This window comes from Leguminivora glycinivorella, chromosome 14, assembly GCF_023078275.1.
Source record: "Leguminivora glycinivorella isolate SPB_JAAS2020 chromosome 14, LegGlyc_1.1, whole genome shotgun sequence".
Taxonomy (NCBI): Eukaryota; Metazoa; Arthropoda; class Insecta; order Lepidoptera; family Tortricidae; genus Leguminivora; species Leguminivora glycinivorella.
The window spans coordinates 13,715,648-13,739,736 of record NC_062984.1 but is presented as its reverse complement, the minus strand read 5'-3'; the positions used below and the strand labels follow the sequence as shown (position 1 = coordinate 13,739,736).

At 36.4% G+C, this 24,089-nt stretch overlaps 2 protein-coding genes across 2 annotated transcripts; one reads left to right on the top strand and one right to left on the bottom strand.

The window, feature by feature from the left end:
- Positions 1 to 1,610: 1,610 nt before the first annotated feature.
- Positions 1,611 to 3,216, bottom strand: LOC125233624. Its single transcript, XM_048139687.1, has one exon. It carries the CDS (start codon positions 2,704 to 2,706, stop codon positions 1,783 to 1,785), a length of 924 nt encoding a protein of 307 aa, XP_047995644.1. The 5' UTR covers positions 2,707 to 3,216; the 3' UTR covers positions 1,611 to 1,782.
- Positions 3,217 to 4,283: 1,067 nt separating this feature from the next.
- Positions 4,284 to 23,405, top strand: LOC125233557. Its single transcript, XM_048139612.1, has 8 exons — positions 4,284 to 4,408; positions 11,413 to 11,646; positions 13,055 to 13,138; positions 14,364 to 14,451; positions 15,392 to 15,447; positions 20,301 to 20,487; positions 21,373 to 21,490; positions 23,214 to 23,405. The coding sequence occupies exons 1-8, from the start codon at positions 4,312 to 4,314 to the stop codon at positions 23,403 to 23,405; spliced, it is 1,056 nt and encodes a 351-aa protein (XP_047995569.1). The 5' UTR covers positions 4,284 to 4,311.
- Positions 23,406 to 24,089: the final 684 nt, after the last annotated feature.

The following is a 24,089-nucleotide window of genomic DNA, read 5'->3' as shown; positions in this document are numbered from 1 at the left end:
AACGAAAAATCGCTTCAAGTGAAAAGTGAGAAATTTCATATAAATGATTTGGCTACCGTTCAATTAGAATTTGTAAGCTATAAAACTGCTTTTATATGCAAGGTTCTGGCTGTTAATCACAAAAAATACTCTATTTAGGTAATTAGTAGCTCAAAACACATTACTCACTTTAGCTTTTGTAATAGTAAGGTCAATATGGATAAGTGTGTCAAAAGGGGAAATGTGTCTGGCCTTCACATTTGACCTTTTTACTCATTGTCACAGGTGTTTTTGCGAGTTCATATTTTTGCTACTTGATGCTACTCACAATTAGTGCGAAACGTATGATTTCTCAATAAACACTGATCATTAGTTTAAACAGGCCAAATGTGAAAGTCAGACACACTTCCCTTTATGACACACTTACCTTTATTGACCTTAATTAAAGAGTTTTAGTTTTCACCCGTATGGCGATGTAGTAACATTAGTACCAATATTACGTCTTCTGAAGTTCTGAACTCTCAATTTTCAATAGATACAGGATAGTAAGAACAAACAGTCGGTGCCTTTGTCACCAATAGGCTACTTGACCCTTTTTTAAAGTTTGTCTTATATTATTAGTATTATTACTCACTGTCCAATTAACCGAAAAAAAATATCACTATATTTTATTGTGACATAAAAACCTCAAAATAGTATTTTATGCAACAGGCGTTTAAAGGAGGTCAAAAAAGACGAGTGACGTGGGTAACAATTTGAGGCGAAGCCGAAAATTGTTATTAAGACGCCACGAGTATTTTTTGACTCAGTTAAACACCGTTGCATACAATACTTTTTCTACGACCATGCACTTACTTTTAAATAGTTTTCTAGAATAACTTTCGTGAAATTCGCAGTTTCCTATAAGTATTTTGACTTGTCCTCTGCAATGTTTCTGCACTCACCCTGTCGCTCGCACTCCCCCGCGCCGCCGCCCGCCCCCGGCCGGCGCCCCGCGGCCCGCTATATCCCTTAAAGGCTACTAACAATGCTTTAAGAGCTATATCGTATGCGTGGGTGCGCGCCCAGCCGGCCGGGGGCGGGCATCTTTTATGTAGGGTTTTAACGATCTATGCACGACACGGTAAATGACGAATAACAACACGGGAGTAGAAAAAATATTATTAAAGAACACTTACGTAATCAGGCAAAAATAACATCAGCCATGTCATCTATAGATTTTCTGTGAATGAAGTTATTCAGTGCGAAAAGAACACTTTCTTACACTTTAAGTACGAGGCATTAAGGTCATTATGTCAGTGATTGATTTGACATGAATTCTATGACGTTACTACACGGCCGACAGCGTTTTCGGTGGCCAAAAAAAATACTCGCATCTTTAAATTAAAAATACTTAGCCATCGTACACATTTAATACCCAAAATCATTAAATATTGGTTTCTTATGTCAAAAATTACAGAAGACAATCATTTCTTGTGCCAAATTAGATATTAGCCTATATAGGGACAATAGGTTTGTAGGTAGGTCAGCTAGCACACTTGAGAGACAAGTACCTACCTACCTCTCATTTTCATTGGTAGTTTCTTAAATCGGGAAAATATTAATTAAAATAAAAACAACTTATAATTATTCGTAGACTTTTAATACATACACATAAGAACGATATTCAGTCTTACTTACTTTAAAATAAATTACTAAACTCTTAGATATATAAAAATGAATATGTCACATCACAAACAGATAATGAATTGTAAGTTGACAATTTTTATTACAAAACTGGGATCAATTTAGGTCTTAGTAGAATTATTTATAAGGATTGTAGTTATAGCTAGAAGGATAACTTTGAGAAGGATAGCTTTGAGTAGGATAGCTTGGAGTAGGATAGCTTGTAGCGTGATAGGACGGCTTCGGTGCGTATCCATAGGACGGATGGTGGTACACCGGCTGGGGACAGTCCTCCTCCCACAACCACCAAATAGTTATCAACACTTCCAGATTAATCAACAACAAAGAAATTACTGGAATACTCAACTTACTGATCAAAGATTTTAGACCACCTTTAGCAGTCAGTAGAGGCTTCACTATCCCATTGATAACAATATCCTTGAAACCTTTTAGCTCCAAATCATTAGAGGCAGATCCTGACAGCAATGCGAGGACCAGCTCAATCAAACCGCTTATCTTACTTGCCGCCTTCGTAGCTACTGGTTTCACTAGTAGATCTGGCTTCAATAGTGACAGTTTGGGAGTTTGTTCGTGTTTATACTGAGGCACGTAAGAAGGAGACCACGGTCCATAGTTCTGTGGGCTTGAAGGGTATCCATAAGAAAGGCGGTGACCATATTCGTCCGCCCGCTCAGCAGCACGCGCCTCCATATTTTCATCCATCCTGTTTTCTGTCATCCTGTTCTCTGTCAGCTGGTTTAGAGATTCGATGATATCGTTGATTTCAGAGTTCAAGTTTTTCGTTATGTGCGAGGTATCCGTTGGAACTTTTGGTGGAGACGGCTGTAACTGCCTACTGTTGCGCTGTTCAGGTACTTGTGGAACTTCCAGAATATTCGTAATTGGCTGATATGTTGGCGGACTTGGCTCCGGGTAGAACGAGACTCCATCGTTGGGTATAAAAGTTCCCACTTCGTATTGATATCCATTAGGGTCAACTATTAACGTACTTAAAGCATATGGTAATAAAACTGTCGTCAGGAATGCTACCGCCAGCGACATCGTGATCAACTAAACTTGTATTAAATGCATCATCGCGCTTTATAAGGTTAAAATAATAAATATTCGCAAGTTGGCACTTCTTCGTGTTACAATTATGTAGGTTGTGTTTAGCAGTTGAGTCATGCATTTTACTTTATTTGTGTTATGAGTGTCAGCTAATGTTAACTCCGGAACCGCAGTCTAGTGACATACATTCTGCAACCTTATCACCGGCCAAAACACTTAGTAGAACCTTGGCAAATGGAGCGTCTTCCTCTACATCATTTATCATAGAAAAAGTAGCGGCCGCACCCAAGTGGCTTGTCCAGCCATTTTTTGATGCCCTCTGAATAACACAAGCGATTCTTTCAGAACAATCCATGATCATTCTTGATTTGTGTCCTTTTTTCTTTTTTTCTTAAAATATTTCATCATCTTCGATATCATGGGCCACAAAAGGAACGCCTTTAATCCTGCCTTCGCCATAACCATCACTGTTAGCGGCATCAACATCATTTTGCCAGCCGCCACTTTGAGAAACACTATAACAGCAGCAGACATCATTATTTTAGCGGCACTTCCTAAAACACTAGCCAAAGATGACAAAGAATCTGACTTAGGACACGACACATGATAAGAGTATCCAGGATCAGAATATGTCTTCCGGATCTGTTCCGAGTAATAATTAGATGGTGCAGTGAACAAGTCCATGAACGGCATAGGTAGTGCACTTGTGGGCGTCGCGGGACCCATGGCGTGGTTCTCCTGACCAAACACCGGAGACACAACAAAAAGAAGTGCTATTGATACAATCATGGCGGACAAACTGTTACGCTTCAAATGCAACATTTTACTTAAAACCTCTGCCATGAAATTTTAATTTGTACTCTTAAATGCATGAACAAACAATTTAAATGATTAACGGTATCAATGTCAACAGGTCATATAATTGGTCCAATTTCATGGTGTGTTTAGGGTCAATAAGCAAATAAATTAAGAACACTTTTAGAATGAAACTTTACTTTCACTTTGGATCATAACTAGCAAATCTAGTTACACTTTATTGGGTTAATTTTCCTACAATTTTTTTTTAACTGTCTTAAGGTTATAATCAAAACGATTTGCCAATATGAAATATAATCCGACTTATTTTAATATGGCAAAAAATTGCTTATCTAATTTTAATATATCAATGCTATTTTTTTTAATTATTGTATTATTTTAAATACAGGTAACATCAGGTAACATCACAATTCGAAGACACGAAATTTATATACCTAGTGAAACACTTAACTCGGCAGTAAAAAATGGCCAGAAAATCAAATTGTCTATGGTAGGTACAATAAGCCTGTATTTTTTTTTTTTGCTGCATTATTCTTCTGACAAGGTCGTCATGCCAGACTATTATATATAAAGTTCTACGGTTGGCATAATTGCACAAAACCTTTGCCATTTTTTTTTTAGAAATGGCGGGAAAACTATCAAGTGTCATTATTATACCAATAGACATTTTTCTTTGTTATATTCTGACTCCGATTTTTTGTGTTTAGTCCCATAAAGTTTGTAAATTATATTGTGAATAATAACTAGGTAGTACATAGTACATTATATAAGTACCTAGTTAATATGGCGAGATGCACGCGTAAGATTTCAATAAATTTTGACAAAAGCGATGGAGCTACATTTCATAACTGCGTCGTTCATACGCGATATTCCACAGCTGGTAAGTGTCGATGAATAGGTAATCTTGCAGTTGAATAAGATGATATTACAGATTGGGCTTAGGCCTGCTCTGGTCCTGGTCCTTAGGTCTGCCTATTTAGACGGCGTGCGAACTCGCATGCGATTTTAGTTACATTGCGGGCTGTCGAGGTTAAATTTTGCAGTCATCAAATGCCGCAATGTAATAACTCGTAAAACAGGGTGCGTAGCCGAATGCACAAACGCTCACGTAACGCTCACGAAACGAAACGCTCGTAGATATATATCTCTATCGCTCTTGCGTATTGGCACGACAGAGCCAGACTACCTTTCGCGGCGTTTCGTTTTCGTTTCGCGTCGTAGAAATGCCATTCGGCTACGGGGCCAGGTAAGAAGAAATCACGTAGATATGTAGCTGAGTTGGCTTGGGGATTTTAGAACATATTTGAAACTACATTCTCTATCATAGTTTAAAAGATGTTGGGCGTTTCAGACCTTTCTCTATCTATTGAAAATATTTTCCCCGCTAAAAAGCGATAATATTGTGAGCAGAATAACCGCGCGGTCAGCGATCCGCTGACCTAACTCGCGCCGCGTCATCAAATAAACAAGCTGCTAAGAATGTTTTACGACCTTCGCTCGCTTGACAACCATCTTACGTAAATATCTGTTATTATAGCTATATCATAACAATTCCTAAAAACGTTGAAACAAGTGTTTATACATAACTAATTACGTACCTATTTATTCTGCAAATTTAATAGTATAGGTACATTACTACAAGGGCTGGGACATAAAGGGTTGCTGGCCGAAGTCATATAGACCGACGAGCGAAGCGAGGCCGCATAGGTCTGAGACGGACAACCCCAACAAATTGGTTAAAATACAAATATATTTTACTAATGAAGTCTGAATATTCACGCTGGCTAAGAGTTTTTGTCCAAGATTCCACAACACAATGTATGGTAAAATTGTCTCCCATTCAAAAAAGCGCGGTCACATATCCCACTATGGTATGGTACATCTTTTAAGGAAAACTTACTATACATTGATACCTAGGTACATACCAATTTTTAGGGTTCCGGTAGTCAACTAGAAAAGGAACCCTTATAGTTTCGCCATGTCTGTCCGTCCGTCCGTCCGCAGATAATCTCAGTGACCGTTAGCACTAGAAAGCTGAAACTTGGTACCAATATGTATATCAATCACGCCGACAAAGTGGTAAAATAAAAAGTGGAAAAAATTATTTATTCGCCCCCTACACGTAAATGTTGTTTAAAAGTGTTTTTTTTTTTTTCATTTCGACCCTAACGTTTGATTATATTATTGGATAGGTATTTACAAATGAATTACGGTTTACTAAAATAGTTTTTTGATATTGTTAACATTTTTGGAAATGATCGCTCCAAAAGTTAAAAAAAATGTGTGTGTGTGTCCCTCTAACTTTTGAACCAAAAGTAGAACTTTGACTTTCTAGAAAAAATATATTGAACTTGATAGGATGAACAGTTTTTGAAAAAAATACGGAAAACTACGGAACCCTACACTGAGCGTGGCCCGACACGCTCTTGGCCGGTTTTTAAACTTTACTTTCCGTGCGAAGCCAGGGCGGGTCGCTAGTAAACTATAATATAAACTAATTCTTATCTAAGTACTAGTTGGGGACATTTGGGATCATATATACGATTTCAAACAAAATTTTAAAATGTCTTTCACTCATGTTAATGTTACATTAATTTGTATCTCATTCTTACTCAACTAAAAGAACATTTAGCAGATATCTATGTATTTTGCAACTTTATTATTGTTCTAAAGTATCCTAAAGAGCGTGTACTTAATACGTGAACATTTCCGAGGAAACTTCCTTAATAAAATATGTACCTATATATAACATCGACAATATCGACATAATCCAGATAACTTTAATAACATTTTGTGTTTTCCTGTCGTTTGTGTATGTAAGCAAACGTATTAGTTTTAATTAACAAGATATGCATGTACTACATATTTTATCTGTATATATTACGTTGTAGTAGACATATACAATATAGAGTAGACGTATACAGTATAATAATATGTATCTGTAATAACCGGACAACGATCGGGAGACTAGTTCAAAGATATTTGATGAATGATATGAATGGCAGGATATTTTTTATAACATTTAATTTTTACGACATGATTACTAAATATGCCGAAGGAGCCAGAAAGTGCTTAGAAACTAAGTTACGTACCTACACGCTAACGATTATAATATCAAGATCAAAGAAGGTAACGGACCCAATCATGGACAGTTTAAGACAAAATTTTGCCTATAAGTAGTTGATATTTCACTGATACATGTAAAAATTCTACCGCTAAGCGTGTTAAAACTTGAATGTCCTAACCTTCATTTACATTTCAAGCGTAGGTATTGCAGAATAGATATTGCTATTGCTTTCTTCATAGTTAACAAATTAAAACGAGGTGTTTTTTCTCCAATCATGGACGTCAGTTCTCTAGTAATGGATCACCCATTATGGACAGTGAAATAAGTTTAAAATTTTACTTTTTAAAGCCAACTGATACTCATTAAGTCAATTTTATATACCCCAAATAAAATTAGTTAGGGTTATTTTAACATAGGACTGTTTCTTGTAAATTTTGGTTTCTTAAATTGTTCCTTGTCCATCAAAGGAGGTACGCAGTTTTCCGGGTCCAGTTATGGACACTCGCAAAATAACACAATTTCTTTATATATTTGGAATAACAAATTAGCATGTTTTATACCTTATCTCATGGTTAATGCAGTAAGTAAAACTCATTCAAGTTTACACCGAGTATTATTTTTTAGGGTTCCGTAGTCAACTAGGAACCCTTATAGTTTCGCCATGTCTGTCTGTCCGTCCGTCCGTCCGTCCGTCCGTCCGTCCGCGGATAATCTCAGTAACCGTCAGCATTAGAAAGCTGAAAGTTGGTACCAATATGTATATCAATCTCGCCAACAAAGTGCAAAAATAAAAAATTGAAAAAAAAAAAATTATTAGGGTACCCCCCTACATGTAAAGTGGGGGCTGACATTTTTTTTCATTCCAACCCCCATGTGTGATATATTGTTGGATAGGTATTTAAAAATGAATAAGGGTTTACTCATATCGTTTTTTGATAATATTAATATTTTCGGAAATAATCGCTCCTAAAGAAAAAAAAAGTGCGTCCCCCCCCCCCCCCCCCCCCCCTCTAACTTTTGAACCATAAGTTTAAAAAATATGAAAAAAATCACAAAAGTAGAACTTTATAAAGACTTTCTAGGAAAATTGTTTTGAACTTGATAGGTTCAGTAGTTTTTGCGAAAAATACGGAAAACTACGGAACCCTACACTGAGCGTGGCCCGACACGCTCTTGGCCGGTTTTATTATTTTATACATGAACTCAACTCTCTTAGCAACATTACTAAGAATTCGTCTTGTTATTTTTGTTCAGTAAATTGATGACTTTTATCTTTTCGCCAAATCCTTCAGAAATAACCGAATTAAATGAAACTTCAAAATTAAGCAGCTCTATACTCGTAACTCTTGTTTATGGTACAATACCGTCAGTTTTTAGAAACCAATTTTACATAGTTATTTTTAAGGATTTGTGTTTTTTTTGTCCATAGTGGCATCACCGTCCATTATAGGGTATTTTACATTATATATTTATTTTAAATTATAAATTATAAATCATACCACTGCGAAAATACATCGTTAGGTATAAATATAACGCTTCATAGTACAACTACAAGGCTTAATAATTCTCATCGTCGTAAAACTTGCTACTAACATAACGAGCAAAATGTTGAACATTTTTAAAACATAGCCTTGTCCCAACTGAAGCCCTTTGTAAGTACATCGACCTTTGAGGATTATAATTTACTTTGTTATTTCGTAGTTTTTCAAATTCTTGAGAAAACGTTTTCACCTAGACAATTATGTTTATTTAGTTTATATAAACCAGAAATAAAAGTAACTTTATTTACATGAACATATTTATATAATTAATATAATTATATAAGAAACTTAGACTAAACTTAAAAGCTAGCTAATGTCTAAAATAGGCCCTTGAGGCATTGTACCAAGGATACTAGCGACATTTCCTCGCTGTATCATGCTGATACGTTGTGCGAGGAAGTCGCCAGCTCTCGGTCACCAGTTACCTCAACCAGACGCTTCGCGATTTCAGCGCCCAACTATATATAAACCCTAGTTTATATATAGTTTTTACTTAGTTGTTGTACCTAATATCGATAGTATCGAAATCTTGGCACTAAGAAATGGCGGGAAATTCAAATTGTCTATGGTAATTAACCCTTTGCCTACATGGTCAAACAATTTTTAAGTGTAGTTCGGCTCGTTGATGATTCCGCCAACGTCAAGCTGGAAGGCACGCGTTTTTGGAAGGTGAGCCCTATATTTTCCAATTTTTTTCTGTGTGTATGTGTTTAATTTAAGAATTATAATTTTAAAAATAAACACTTTCCGTAACAGTTCGACAGTCCGGAGCTATATTAAAGTATTAGCTATATCCGTCGTAGCCCTAATTTGCACGACCTGAAAACCAAATCGCAGCGAGCTACATAATGCAATTGGAGCATGCCACCTGCCACAGTGAATAATAATTGAAGTAGGTAATACAAATTAGATGAAGCCTTAAAGTAATATAAATGAGTACTTGTGCTATTCTAATATACCTACTAATATAATAGTACCTACTAATTTTAAGAACAAATATATTAACTCTAACCTCTGTAGTTCGATCTGTAGGCTGATTTATAAAGAAAACAAATCTTCATATAGGTAACGCTACGTGTACCTACTGTGCATTCTGCACGCTCGTCTAAAATCTCTGAGCGGTTAATAATTACATATTGAATTATATAATTACATATTGAATATATATAAGCAAATTTTAAATATTTTTGTCACAAATATGAAGTAAATGTTAGTACCTGCTTACCTAGGTTTTTATTTTCTTAGGTACCTTTATCATTGAACCCTAAACCACAAAACGCAGAACCTAACCTATAAGTCACTAGTTTTTTTATTCACGCTTTCATTACTTAGTTCGTTGTAATTATCGCGACACGCATTATCTGAGATGGACTTGGGGATATTAGAGTACGGTAACAGACATAATGTGTTAGTAGACCACGTAGGTAATCAGATTATACTTTACAAAATGCAAATTTCAACTGTTAGGTATTTTAGTTAGGTACCTACTTATTTTTAATGTAGTGAAGTCATTCATAAACGCGCTGCGTACCTGAATTAGCTATTAATTGTTTGTCTTGTGAAAGTAATTAAACATAAAATAATTAATTAAAGTAAGTATATAGATCTTTATAAATACCTATGACGGTTAAGCACTAAGCAAAGAACTGTTAAGGACTTATTTGTGTCACTTAACTTCAAACTCAAATAAATCCATTTTGCTATAAGGTTTTATCTTTCAGATGAGATTATTTTTCTATATTATCATTATCAACCTTAAAGCAAAATGGATTTACCCGAGTTTGAAGTTAAGCAACACGATTCCAATATTATCTAATTACTTTCCTGTGATAATTTTACATATTAATCATAAATCTGCGGCTTTTATGAATCAGAAGACCACTCCTTTTTTTATGATATTACAATTTTCATGAAAACTCTAGGAGGGAAGGGGGTATTTCGGCCATGGAACCTTCATAACAATTATTTGCTGAAGGATAAGAGTTTTGTAAATATTGCAGTAGATGCTTCGTCTACTTAGTGTCATATCTGTGAGTGCGGCCAACCTTTCTGGCGACACTCATTAAGCGCGAAAGCGTTTCAAACGAGAAGTAAATTGCAGTGCTCGGGCAGGTAACTCAAGTAACCGTCCGTTTTGCCCATATTTCCCCCGGGTGCTGTTGCCAGACTTCTACAATTTTATTAAAATAATTTTAACTATCTATCATAGTCAAGCCAAGTTTACTAAGAAGTCAAATACTAATACCTACTACCAACCCTAGTTACTCGTACTGCATGCCTTTGAACTTTGAGAGTCCGCGGATTTTAAAATGACAATCTATTTTATACAGTATTCAAAATTATACATATCTGAAACTATTTACATCCATATTTTTTTACACTTGTACAGTCAAGTGGAAAAAATATAGGCGTCATTTTTTTTTCAAAAATATATCCTATACGAACTCTCATTTATTTCGGCAAAAATTGACATAGAGACATATTTTTGACAAGGGAATTTTTGCAGACATATTTTTGGGCAACTTTTAGAATAGTATTGGTTTCTAGAGCTGTAATTACAAAATGTGGTTTGTACATGTCCACAAAGTGTGACATGTCAACATTGTAAATGCAATGCGTAGAAAGCTTAGTCCAACTCTACATAAATACATATCTAAGGTGATTTTTAGGGTTCCGTAGTCAACTAGGAACCCTTATAGTTTCGCCAGGTCTGTCTCTCCGTCCGTCCGTCCGTCCGTCCGTCCGCGGATAATCTCAGTAACCGTTAGCACTAGAAAGCTGAAATTTGGTACCAATATGCATATTAATCACGCCAACAAAGTGCAAAAATAAAAAATGAAAAAAAATGTTTTATTAGGGTACCCCCCCTACATGTAAAGTGGGGGCTGATATTTTTTTTCATTCCAACCTCAACGTGTGATATATTGTTGGATAGGTATTTAAAAATGAATAAGGGTTTACTCAGATCGTTTTTTGATAATATTAATATTTTCGGAAATAATCGCTCCTAAAGGAAAAAAAAGTGCGTCCCCTCCCCCTCTAACTTTTGAACCATATGTTTAAAAAATATGAAAAAAATCACAAAAGTAGAACTTTATAAAGACTTTCTAGGAAAATTATTTCAAACTTGATAGATTTAATAGTTTTTAAGAAAAATACGGAAAACTACGGAACCCTACACTGAGCGTGGCCCGACACGCTCTTGGCCGGTTTTTTTTCACAGATATCATTTTGTTACGACCTTTTCTAATTTATATCTGGTAATCCTACCCCCAGGCAAAGTTTACGAAAGGAAACAACCGCTAAAAGTCGCAATGCCACGAGAAATGCGATCCGCCTATCCTTTGCGAGGAAACATCTGGGAGTATCTAAATGAAGATAAGAACCCTGGCAACTTTAACTCCCGTTGTAAAAGGCGAAGAATACGGTGTAAACAAACGAGCGAGAATCCTGCTGAGAATAATGTCATTTGGCTGGTTTTGCTGCTTTGTTTAGTCATTTTTATAACAGGTAAGTATTACTATAGAACATACACGCAAAGTAAGGCCTGGAAAGACTCCGAATGCGTACAAAGATGACCCACATCCAAAGACTATATGTGGCTATATTTCACTAGTTTTCGTCCATACAAAGAATTGCCAATATGTATTTTGTTAAAATATGATATAATTGTGCTTTTTCTTTGCAAAATATCAATTTCATGGAAATAGATTTAGATTTATTTATTTAGATTGTTATAATAATAATTGCAATATGTGCGACAATGAAGGTTTTGTATTTAAAATTTCGTCAAATATGCATTTGACGAAATTTTAAATACAAATCTGCAAATTGGCGCTAAACGGAAACTAGAGTACGAGGTGCGGTCCAAAAGTTTCCGGCCTAACAAAGAAAAGGCTTACATATCTTTACAATTTTATTTTTATTTTTTAATATAGTCTTCCTCTGTCACAGCGCACTTTTCAAATCTCTTTATAAGCTTCTCCATCACCTAATAAAAATAATAAAGATTTTTGTCCTCAAAATCGCCCTAAACCGCACGGGTCACTTCGTCAAATGAAGATTTTTTTTTTTTACTTCAGTCTACCTTAAGTTTTTAGAACAAATAATAATCACTTGGGGTCACGTCTCGAATATAAGGTAGGTGCCGAATATTTTTGAAGACACATTTCGTCATAGCAACCTTGTAAAATGAAGCAGCGTGAACGGGGAAATTGTCGCGGAGATGCCCTTGTGCCTCTGCTAAGTTTTTAAAGACTATTCTGCATAATCTGCTATCGTAATTGGACAAAAAATATTGCGTAGCATCTGCTATTTACCGTAGTCTACCCTTCTTTTATGTAAATCGTTAGAATTTCGTGACAACCCTAGAATACCGTAGCCTTTATCTTTTTTCGTGCATTTTGTGACAGAGGTTGTTCTAGGCGCCTTTTCACCATGACGTTGTCACTCCATTAATTTTCTTTTGTACAGAGTATCGTCTTACATAACCATGGTTTCATCTACAGTAGCAATTGCATTCAAAAAACTCGCTACGCGGTGTCTATGCTGGTCTCAAGTTTCATGAACTCACGGTTTTTCACTCATCTCGCTGTAAGCACGATAAAAGTTTGGGCACTAACCTAGCACTAAACACCGTAAAAAAACCTACAGCCAACAGACACCTAAAGAAACTATACACCAAAAAAGTGGAATAAATGACGAACACAATGATATACATACTTTTTTTAAACTCTTCCGCCATATTTGTCGGGCCGGAGACATTTGGACCGCACCTCGTAAGTCGAACCCTACGTCGTTGCTTCAACAAGTATATTTAAACTCATATCTTTATAATCATAGAACCTTATACTGTATTATCTGGCTGTGAAATTCAGTCCATAAGCACGATTTATTATAATCCCTAAACTGTTTTCAGTGACCTACTCAAGACTGTCGAGCTTTATAGCGCACTCCAAATTTATAACCAAAGTTGTTCCGAAAACAAGGTTAATCTCTTTGTGTAAGTACCTTTTATGATATACTCTTTATTCTTTCCTAGAATTATATCATTTTTGTCACTATTTATTTTCTTAACTACAATCCGGCTAAGATATAGGACCAATGAATTCGTTATTTATCTGTATGTTTTGTATTAGTAGGTACTAGTCGTCAAAATTATTTTAATTTCAGTTTTATTTAGGACTGAGCCATTTATAATTGTTCGATATTTTGATAAAAAAAATTGGTTTAATGAATACTTGGTGAATTTGCGCTTGTAGATATTTGTCTAATTAAACCGCCTACTTAGGTCACAAAAAACACTGTCTATAGGTATAAACATGCACTTTTTTTTAATCTGAGGAAAATTAAAATAAACAATTATAGTGTTCATATTTAAGGGCCCAAATTATTCATCAAGTAAAAAATAATGGCAATCATTATTATGTCCATAATACCTGAGTGAAACACAAACCTTGTAATTGCAAAATGACCTTCAGGTGTTGCACTATTGCTAATGACTCATTTACACTAAATATTGGGAACATGACCCACAATGCAACTCGACTCGTGCATGCTACGTAAGTCGAATGCTAGCTCGACAAATTTTGCAGAGACTAACGGTCTGGCACTGTAAATAATACTAGTAGGCACATAATTGCAGAAATGTACTCGTACTATCGTTGAATAAGAAGTTGTATCTACTCGGTTTACTAAATTAATATCACTTTTAGTGATCTCAAAGAGCCGCAAATGTTGTTTTCAGTGGTCTAAAACTCTTATCAAATTCAGAATTTGTTCAATGTTTTTATTTGTAGTGTCAAGCGTAAAATTGGAATTGAAAATAAAAGAAATATATATGTATATAGAAGCAGTATTACAGTATATTGAAGTTGTAGGACTTAAAATTATACTTATCGGGATATTCGTGGGAACAAAAAATTGTAATGAAAACTGGCGTGATTCATACAATAAAACTATTTTGCGTTTGGCGTTTTCTATAAACGATTGTCATTAGGTTTGGTCACTTGGCATAGGTACTCACATTCTCTCGAATAATGAGTCTAATTACAATGCATGAGCTTTCAAATGGGCTTCGTATTTTAAGACGATAATACGGAAATAAGACATAATTCGTGTCCGTTTTACGATTACTTGCGTCCGATTTCACACGTGACGTATGATTTGTATGTCTAGTTTTGTAACTTTTTGGCTCAATTAAAGTAACAAGAAAAACGTTATTTTAGACAATCCTGAGACGTCAGTAGAAGAAGAGTGCTGTTATGTGATGAAGAGTCTCTCTGCATCTCTATTAAAAGCGGAACAGGCACTGAGGTACATAACGAAATTTATTTTTCTGCCCGCCGGCCGAGAAGCATCAACTGTCGGCCTTTTACGCTAAAACTAATGCCCACTACGAAAAACAGAAAACTAGTTAAAATCATTTCGGCCAGTAAGTATAGTAAAAGCCTAGAGTGACATTTGGCCAATAAATCTCCTGAAATACATAAAATGAAAGTAAATAATATTTATAGTTATATAATATAACAAAAACGAGTAAGTACATAGGTTTAGGTATACTCTTGAGTCGACTCGTTCGTTTTTCGTCACGTTCCTAAATTTGTCCTATTCTGCTTTCGTCAGCCATTCTTCATTCGTCAACTTAGTCTGCAGTCATTATATATCGTCTTTGAACATAATGAGATTAATGAGTTGTTGGCCTTTCTCTTATTTCGAATCGTTTTTCGTCATTCCGTATTTGGTCATATTCTAAGTTGGTACCGACCTAAGACTGCGAAAAAACACGAAAAACATAAATTTAACAGCGAACATGCCGAAAGAAGATTATGACGAGTGAAGAACGAGACGGATTAAGATAAAGATGATCAACGAAATTCGGTCAATTTCGTTGTTCATCTTTATTTTAATCCATCTCAATAGTGAGAAAGACCATCGACGATCGTGACGAATAAAGAATGGCTAACGAAAGCAGAATCGCACAAATTTAGGAACGTGACGAAAAACGAACGAGACGACCCAAGTGTATACCAGTACATGAGACATTTGACTTTGACCATACCTACTTGTGACTTGTAATTCTATTTATCAAAATACAATAAAGACGTCAACAATAGTCTCGGGATATTAGGTGTCAGAATATAGGATTTTTCCTCGTCGTCGTCGTCGTCTTTTACAATAAAGATTGAAAAAGCTAAAAGTCCTAAGCACTATTGTAGAAATTGCTTTACGTATTTGTAGAATTGGCTATTTTCAGAAATACGCAGCGGCTTCGTCGACTAATGATAATAAGGTCACAAACGTCTAATTCTGGTTAGTACTACATAATATTAATATTAGTTATAACATTTACTTATCTCTAATTTTCCATCCATGTATACATTGTATTTTTCATCTGACAGAAATATTTAATTTTTACCAATCCATACTAATATTATAAATGGGAAAGTGTGTGTGTGTCTGTTTGTTTGTCCGTCTTTCACGGCAAAACGGAGCGGCGAATTGACGTGATTTTTTTAAGTGGAGATAGTGGAAGGGATGGAGAGTGACATAGGCTACTTTTTGTCTCTTTCTAACGCGAGCAAAGCCGCGGGCAAAAGCTAGTATACTTATAAAAGTACCTACGCTCAAGCAACCAAAATACCTACCAATGAAAGTGGGTCAGTTCACTTATTTGATAGGTAATTTTGAACATAAAACATCTCTCGATTCTCATTAATCTAAGAAATAATATCCAATTAAATTGTAATATCCAATAAAATAATAATAGAAGTTACTTACTTAAATCGTTACAAGAAAAAACCGACCAAGCGCAAGTCTGACTAGCCGAACCGAGTGTTCCGTAGAAAATTCCATGTATTTTTTTCGCGTTAACTTGAAATTTCGACTTTTCATAGTTTTATAGAGTACTAGGACTGTAGACCTACGTATTATAGTATATGTATATATGTTGTATATAGTTTTAACTTTAACTAGATATCTTCTCGCGTTCACGATAGAATGAGTCTTGACAGATAGATGGACGGACAGGCAACAAAGAATCCTATTACCTATAAGGGTTCCGTTTTTTTCCTGTTAGTACCTACGGAACCTTGAAAGCAATACAGTCTCTAATCTCTTCTTTAACCGCCGCCCTTAAATCTCAAGAAAGGTGGTTCTCAATTCGTCTGTATTTTTTTTATTTTTTATGTTTGTTCCACGATATTTCGGCCGTTACTGGACCGATTTTTTTTATTTTTATTGAATGTATATGCATACAGATTGGTCCCATTTTAATCAGAACCCAGTTCTGATGATGGGATCTTGGAGAAATCGAGGGAACTCCTCAAATCTGAAAGGCATGCATACGGTGATTTTTGTGTTTTTAAAGGAACTGCATGCATTTACGTCGGAAACAGTGACATTTGGTGCAGTGGAACTACTGATGATGGTCAGAACGGAACTCTTCAAATCTGAACGACATACTTTAGTAACTTTGGTATTTTTATAAGAACAGCATACACTTACGTCCAGAATAGTGACATTTGGTGCAGTGGAACTGCTGATGAAGATCAGAACGGAACTCCTCAAATCTGAACGGCACACTTATAGTGACTTTGGTATTTTTATAAGAACAGCATGCACTTACGTCCATAACACACACACATTCGGTGCAGTGGAACTGCTGATGAAGATCAGAACGGAACTCCTTAAATCTGAACGGCACGCTTATAATGACTTTGGTATTTTTATAAGAACAGCTTGCGTCTACGTTCAGAACAGTGACATTTGGTGCAGTGGAATTTCTGATGATGATCAGAACGGAACTCCTCAAATCTGAACGGCACACTTTTAGTGACTTTCGTATTTTTATAGGAACAGCATTTAGGTTCAGAACAATCACATTTATTTGTTAGGAGATTTGTTCTCTTTGTTACTATGCTTATACATAGGTATTGAATTTTCAAATTTTGTCAAGCTCGATTTCTTATAATCGGATATCGGATTCATGAGGAATTGAGGAAACTCTTCAGATCTTAACGGTATACGTATATTCATTTGTGTTTCCATCAAATAATCAAAGATTTATATTAAAAGCAGTTTTAAAAAATACGTACACATTTCTACATAATCCAACATTCGCAAGTACTTTTCACCAGAACACCAAGAGCTGCGGTTTTTTTTTCTTAAAAATTATTTAGTATGTAATATGGTCTTGGACATTCAACATGAGTAGGTAACCGACCTAAACTCTAAAACAAGCTAAGTAAACATCAGTCCAACAGGAAAATACCCTTTATAATTGGGCCAAACGACCGCGCCATATTTCATTCCGAAAGCGAAATGTCGTGTACTGGTCGTTGTTAAAACACCCACAACGCAGAAAATTATATGCAGAAACGGTGCCTACGTTATAATTTGTCCTTTACACCGCGGAACATTATGGGGAGAAACTTCGATTTGCTTTGATATTATAGGCGTTAAACTTTCTTGAAGCATATTTAAATATTTAAACGGTTGTACCCACTCACTTTTATAATATCGATTGCTTTCTGGCGATACTTTTCGAGAATTTCGCGTCATATGGCATAGGTACCTAATCCTATCCGGATTGCAGCTTGCAGCCGTCGCGAGGACTTATGAGTTCATCGCGTGATTTTACTTACGATTAGGTCACTGTGTGACTTATTGTGTTACTGTATTATCGGTTTAATCTTATTGGATAACTAACTTACGCATATAATTATACCTAAGTAGAGTCAGATGAGAGGTAAATAAAGTACTTGTCACATGAGTAAAAATAAGACAAAGCTCTTAAAAAATGTTTTGTTCTAATGTCTACTTTATAGAACTAGAATAAGATCTTGAATGTTAAAAGCTTTGTCGTATTTTTACACGTCTGTTATATTAAACCCACCTGACCTTAAAAAACCTCTTACGTTTCTAAAATATAAATCTAGCGGCTACAAGCTTTAAGTAGAAACCCAAGTTACTGCCGCTATTTCTCACCGCCTGCGAAGAAAGCAAGCAAAAATCTGAACAAATCCATCCAGTAGCTCTGAGAAATAGCCAGGCACAATATTGCATAGAAACTTCGCCTGCTTATTATCCCCTTAGGATTCTCAGCCAAGTGCTAGACAAGAGGCATAGTTTTAATAATTGATGGCTTCCTGAAACAATTGTGATGGCCTATTTTACGTAACTGTTTACCTAACAATTGTAATACGTATTTGTATCAACGGATTCCTTGAAGCTTATCTTTAGGTAGGTCCAAAGTTTCTATTTTCTCGGCACAGAAAAGTACCTCCTATTCTAAAATGTTTTTCCAAATAATTAGTATACATTTTCGATTTCGTCCAGAATAACAAGACTTAATCTGTTTACCAAAAGTAAAAACACAACATTTAAATTATTTCCTTATATTATTTTTCTATTAATATATGATGCTAGTAGCTCGTAGCTCTTAGCTTTTATGTTGTTACTCCGAACGTTGCGAGTCAGAGATTTTATTCTGCCCCGGCAAGTTTGCTACATTTCATTTTAGAGGAAAAGACAAATAAACGTTGGCATAAAAGCTTCTAGAAATGCATTGAGCTTAAGAATTTCGTCTGTGAATACAATTGTAGCTACCATTTTATCTATTTTAAAGGAAAGAATGTTTGTTATTAATTCAATAATTTTATTTTAAATTTATGATCCATTAAAGTATTAATAATTAAAAACATTTTAAATTATTTATATATTTTATTTTAAGCGATATATTTTGTTAATTAAGCCTGCACTTACTCTGCACTGCAGTGGTCATGTTTAGCCTGTTGCTTGTCTGGTAGTAATTGTCTTTAGATTAAGTCCGTCATTTGTATAATAGGTAGTTGTAGTACCTGTTATACCTATTGTGCAATAAAGTTTATATTGTTGTATAATTGTATATGGTAATGTAACATATGTATATAAAATATACGTACTTAGGTACTCAATATACCTATGGTCTAGTTACGCGTTTATTCATTTATTGAACTCACCTAGATATCGAGGAACAAACATTAAAAAAAATTAAAAAAATAAAAATACAGACGAATAGAGAACCACCTTCTTTTGAGAGATTTGAGGCGGCGGTTAAGAAATACTTTCAACTTGTAGAAGTTCACAATGTTTATAACTATTCCAAATTTCATATCGATAGCATAAGTAGTTCTCGAGATATTTAACAATGTGACAGACGGACAGAGTCGCACCATAAGGGTTCCTGTTGTACCTTTTTGGTACGGAACCCTAAAAATTATTAACAACAAAATGTTAGTCTCACCCGCGGGACTAAGGTCATTATCATCATCCTCCTCCTTGCGTTATCCCGGCATTCGCCACGGCTCATGGGAGCCTGGGGTCCGCTTTGACAACTAATCCCAAGATTTGGCGTAGGCACTAGTTTTACGAAAGCAACTGCCATCTGGCCTTCCAACCCGAAGGGTAACTAGACCTTATTGGAATTAGTTCGGTTTCCTCACGATGTTTTCCTTCACCAAAAAGCGACTGGCATATATCAAATGACATTTCGCGCATAAGTTCCGAAAAACTCATTGGTGCGAGCCGGGGTTCGATCCCGCGACTTCCGGAACGTCGCACGCAGTTAGGCTTGTGCCGTTTCGTTCGTTGATCGGAGCGCTCCGATCTCGTTCAATCGCTCCCACGAACTAGTTCGCTCTTTTAGGTCTTTTGCTCATTTAGTTCAACCAGACCAGCGACCACTGCGGTCGGAAAGATCAGAACGAATGGGACCGAATAGTGTCAAAACGATACGAATAGTCCACAGATAGTAACATTCCGGGCCGAAAGGTTGTAAGTAAGTAACCGAAGTTTAATATGACAACTTGACTTTTTTTGTTGCTCTGCTAAGTAGCTCTCGCTCTCGGTCGGCGTAGTCACACATTCGTTCTCGATCCAAACCGCTCGCGCTCGCCGATCCTATACTGAAATAAATGAGCAAAGACCGATTCTCAGACCACGGAAAGATTCAGTTCATTTCGGTCATTGATGGGATTTTATTCCTAACAGTTCATAGTTCGTGAACGACACAAGCCTACACGCATTTACCGCACGGCTACCAGCCAGCGCTTCTCACGGGACTAAGGTATACCTAATTAATTTATGCCACTAAATTTACTTAAAAACAATTCTTTATTCATCAGATGGCGCTCCCTCTCAACACGAAAAAGACTACATAGATGATGCAACAGTTAGCCGAGGCAGCTATACGTTGCCGTGGACGTCACGCGTCGCTCTTTGGGGGGTTCTGCCCCTATGGCGGTCGAGCCCCCCTATGAGCAATATGCTGGCCAAACGAAGCGCCGTACCTTCTGACTGTTGGCCTTTTAGGTAACATAACACTTGTCTTTCGACACTTTTTTCATTAAAAAAAAATCATTTAAAAAAAAATTCATTTAAATTTTACTTTCATCGAAATATCATTGGCCCTCTCCGTTTTTTGGCTCTGTCGTCCTAACAAAGCGGTTTCAAAATCTAGTCCTTTAGGGTTATAATCGCCAACATTTGAAAAAGAAACGATTTTTCCGCGATTTTTGACAAAGTTGCGTTCGGCGCTCGAGGTCACAAACTTGGACTATTCATTAGGCCAACATCATAAACAAGCCTGCAAAAAATCATAACTATCGGATTTCACGCATACGGCCCCATACTTTCAGATGACAAAGTTGATGTACTATCTTTATTATACTTTGGTGTAACTAACACTACACAAAGCGACAGCGCCTTCTACTCTCTGTCTTAGATCCAATAAACAATGAGCCGAATAGATACCTACGATAAAACAGAAAGTTGTCGATATTAGACAATAGCAAATTGCTCGTAGAATAGACGCCTGTAGGGCAAGAAGGTTCAAAATGTTCAAATGTCAACAAAGTGATTGTAAACACGGCGTGGGAAAATCTCCGATAAATGAATCGGCGACCAAGCAACACAGGAAACAACGACGTCGTCGTATAGGCATCACTCTAATAGATTATCGTCCAAAGATATCGATCTATATTCATAAAAATCTCATGCCTATGCTATGCAGGTCGAACGTTTTCTACTGTACAAGTGGCGCTGGCGACACAACTACTTATTGCCTACTTATTGGCGTCAATCAAAGGGATTCTGATACCAATGAATCAGCACCATTCGTAGTCTCGTATAGCATGCCCTTGCAAAATAATATACTTATGTTATCTTTATTATCGTCTCTTTCCATGTTTATTTCAGTGGTTCTCGTGGAGAAATTGTCATCCAACTGAAACAACTTACGGAAGTAAAACGCTTTGGCATTGAGCACGTTCGACCTGACACTGCGAAAAGTGCTCCGAAGAATTTCGTCCTTTTCGTAAGTTTAAGTACCTATACATAATTATGTATTTGTGTAGAAGTTTAGTGAGAGTAGTAGTAATTAGTAGTATCCCACTTAGTCGGTTACCATATGGACGATATTTGCTTGAACCTTTATACGAAGTAACCGGTCAAAAAAAAACATTCGTGATCCTCATTATTTTTAAAATCGGGACTTAATCGCGTATAACTACATATTAAACTGACCTCCAACGTTTCAAGGACGGCGTATCAAAACCAAGTGCGGGTAGTTCGAAAAACTCGCGCGGCTGTCAGAAGGTGTTGATGTCATTTCAAGCCAGTCTTCTCCGAGACCACGGGGACAACGCCGTCCTTGAAACGTTGGAGGTCAGTTTAATATGTAGTTATACGCGATTAAGTCCCGATTTTAAAAATAATGATGTGTAATAATCGTGAAAGTTTAAATCAGTGATTCGTGATCCTTACGGCTAGCGACAAAGTAGGGCGTTTTGCTGTAAAATGACACATTTTAAGCCTGACAAGATTTTATTTGGCCCTGAAACAGTGTCGCTACAAACCGCTTTCATAATTATGGCAATAATGTGCCGACGTCATATGTAATGGGGGCAGCGTGTACTGGTTTCTCGTTAATATTTATAGAAAATTAAAACATGGTTTTAGAGAATCAAAATTTAACAAGCAAGGCACGCTACTTCCTCTCTTCTCTTCGCCTAAAATCCATGAATCTTGTGTCTTAATCGAAGTTATCGAGGTTTATTTTCTTTTTGCGTGGGACCTTGTTCTGTAGGTACTGGTGGTAGTTATGGAACGGCATCCTTAATTCTATAAATATTAAATAAGAACAAAAAATAGGTATATTAGGCTAAACGCGGAACCAACTAATCAATACAGAAGAACCACACTATAAACTGTCAGTGCCGAACGTGTCAACAACCGATTTCAGAACATTGGTATCGAAATGCTGTGAAATCCTTCATCCTTTTTTGTTGTACGTAATTTGTCACGTTCAGTATAATTACTTTCACTTTTATTATTATTATTATTTTGGACAAAATTGCGATGGAACCGTTAGAAAATTTTAAATATTTACTCCTTGTTTACATCACTGACATTCGATAAACATAACTTGTTTTATAGTAGGTACCTAACTATTATTATATTTGTAATTTATAAAAATAGTAGGTAATATTGAAGCATGACAAAAAGTTACCGATCCTTTCCAAAGCTAAGAATTCAGGGTGATACTTACAGAGATGAAGGAGAAAGATCATTATACACAAATCACTAACACGCCCACAGATATATCGAATACTAGTACATAAACACAAATAAATGCCATCGACAAATGGTTTATTGTGAAATTTTACCACTGAAATAGGAAACTGAATATATAGGTCTATGAATTTTACCGATCGATCAAAAAGAATCACTATCACATTATTTTCTCATAAATAGGTAAGGTTTTATTTGATCGAATTAAGTAAAGAGGTCGCGTATTAGCGACCCAAGAATACCAAAGAGTAGAAAATCTGTATCGAGCACTGAAATAAAGCTTTGCTCGCATTTTTTTTTTATGGGATATGAGGCAAACGAGCAGACAGGTCGCCTGATGGTAAGCGATCACCGCCGCCCATGGACACCCGAAACACCAGAGGTGTTGGAGGTGCGTTGCCGGAATGCCGTTTTGTAGCAGGAATGTATGCTTGGTTTTTAGCAACTCATATTTTCTTTCTTTTCAGGGTATTTTAGATAATGGGACGTGGATAAAAACCCTAGAAGCGGAATATCTAAACCAGGGGCCAGCCAAGCAATTCTTCAAAGTCGCCAGTAGCAGTCCTATACAGAAGATGCTTTTAAAAATATTGACGAATCAAGGCAATGCGAACTACACGTGTGTTTATAGGATTCATTTGTATAGACACATGAATTAAAAACTTTTAAAATAATTTGTTTTAATTCGGTCGGTCGAAGTAACGATAGCCAGGAACGGCGTGAGAGTAGGCAGGGTCAATGCCAATATTGCCAATGAGAAGGCAAACTGAATAGTAGATAGTGTTACAAGGAAGCAAAATTACATATTTAGAGCGGGGGCGTAAATTGAATCCTGATAGATAAAATTTAAGATAAAACAAAAATATAAATTTGGCGTGCTCCCCGCGCACACGTTACAGCCTTTAACGCATTGTTAGGAAGCCTTTAATGGACTCAGTTAAACACCGTTGCATACAATACTTTTTCTACGAGCATGCACTTACTTTTTAATAGTTTTCTAGAATAACTTTCGTGAAATTCGCACTGTTTCCTGTATTTTGATTTGTCGGCCTCCCCTCTGTTCCTGCCTCACCCTGTCGCTCGCACTCCCCCGCGCCGTCGCCAGCCCCCGGCGCCCCGCGCACCCCCGCTATATCCCTTAAAGGCTACCTGACAATGCTTTAAGAGCTATATCGTATGCGTGGGTGCGCGGGGCGCCGGGCGGGGGCGGGCATCTTTTATGTAGGGTTTTAACGATCTATGCACGACACTGTAAATGACGAATAACAACACGGGAGTAGAAAGAATGCTATAAAGCCTCCGCCACACATGAGCGTTTGAGAGCGGGGCGCGGCGCTGGCGGT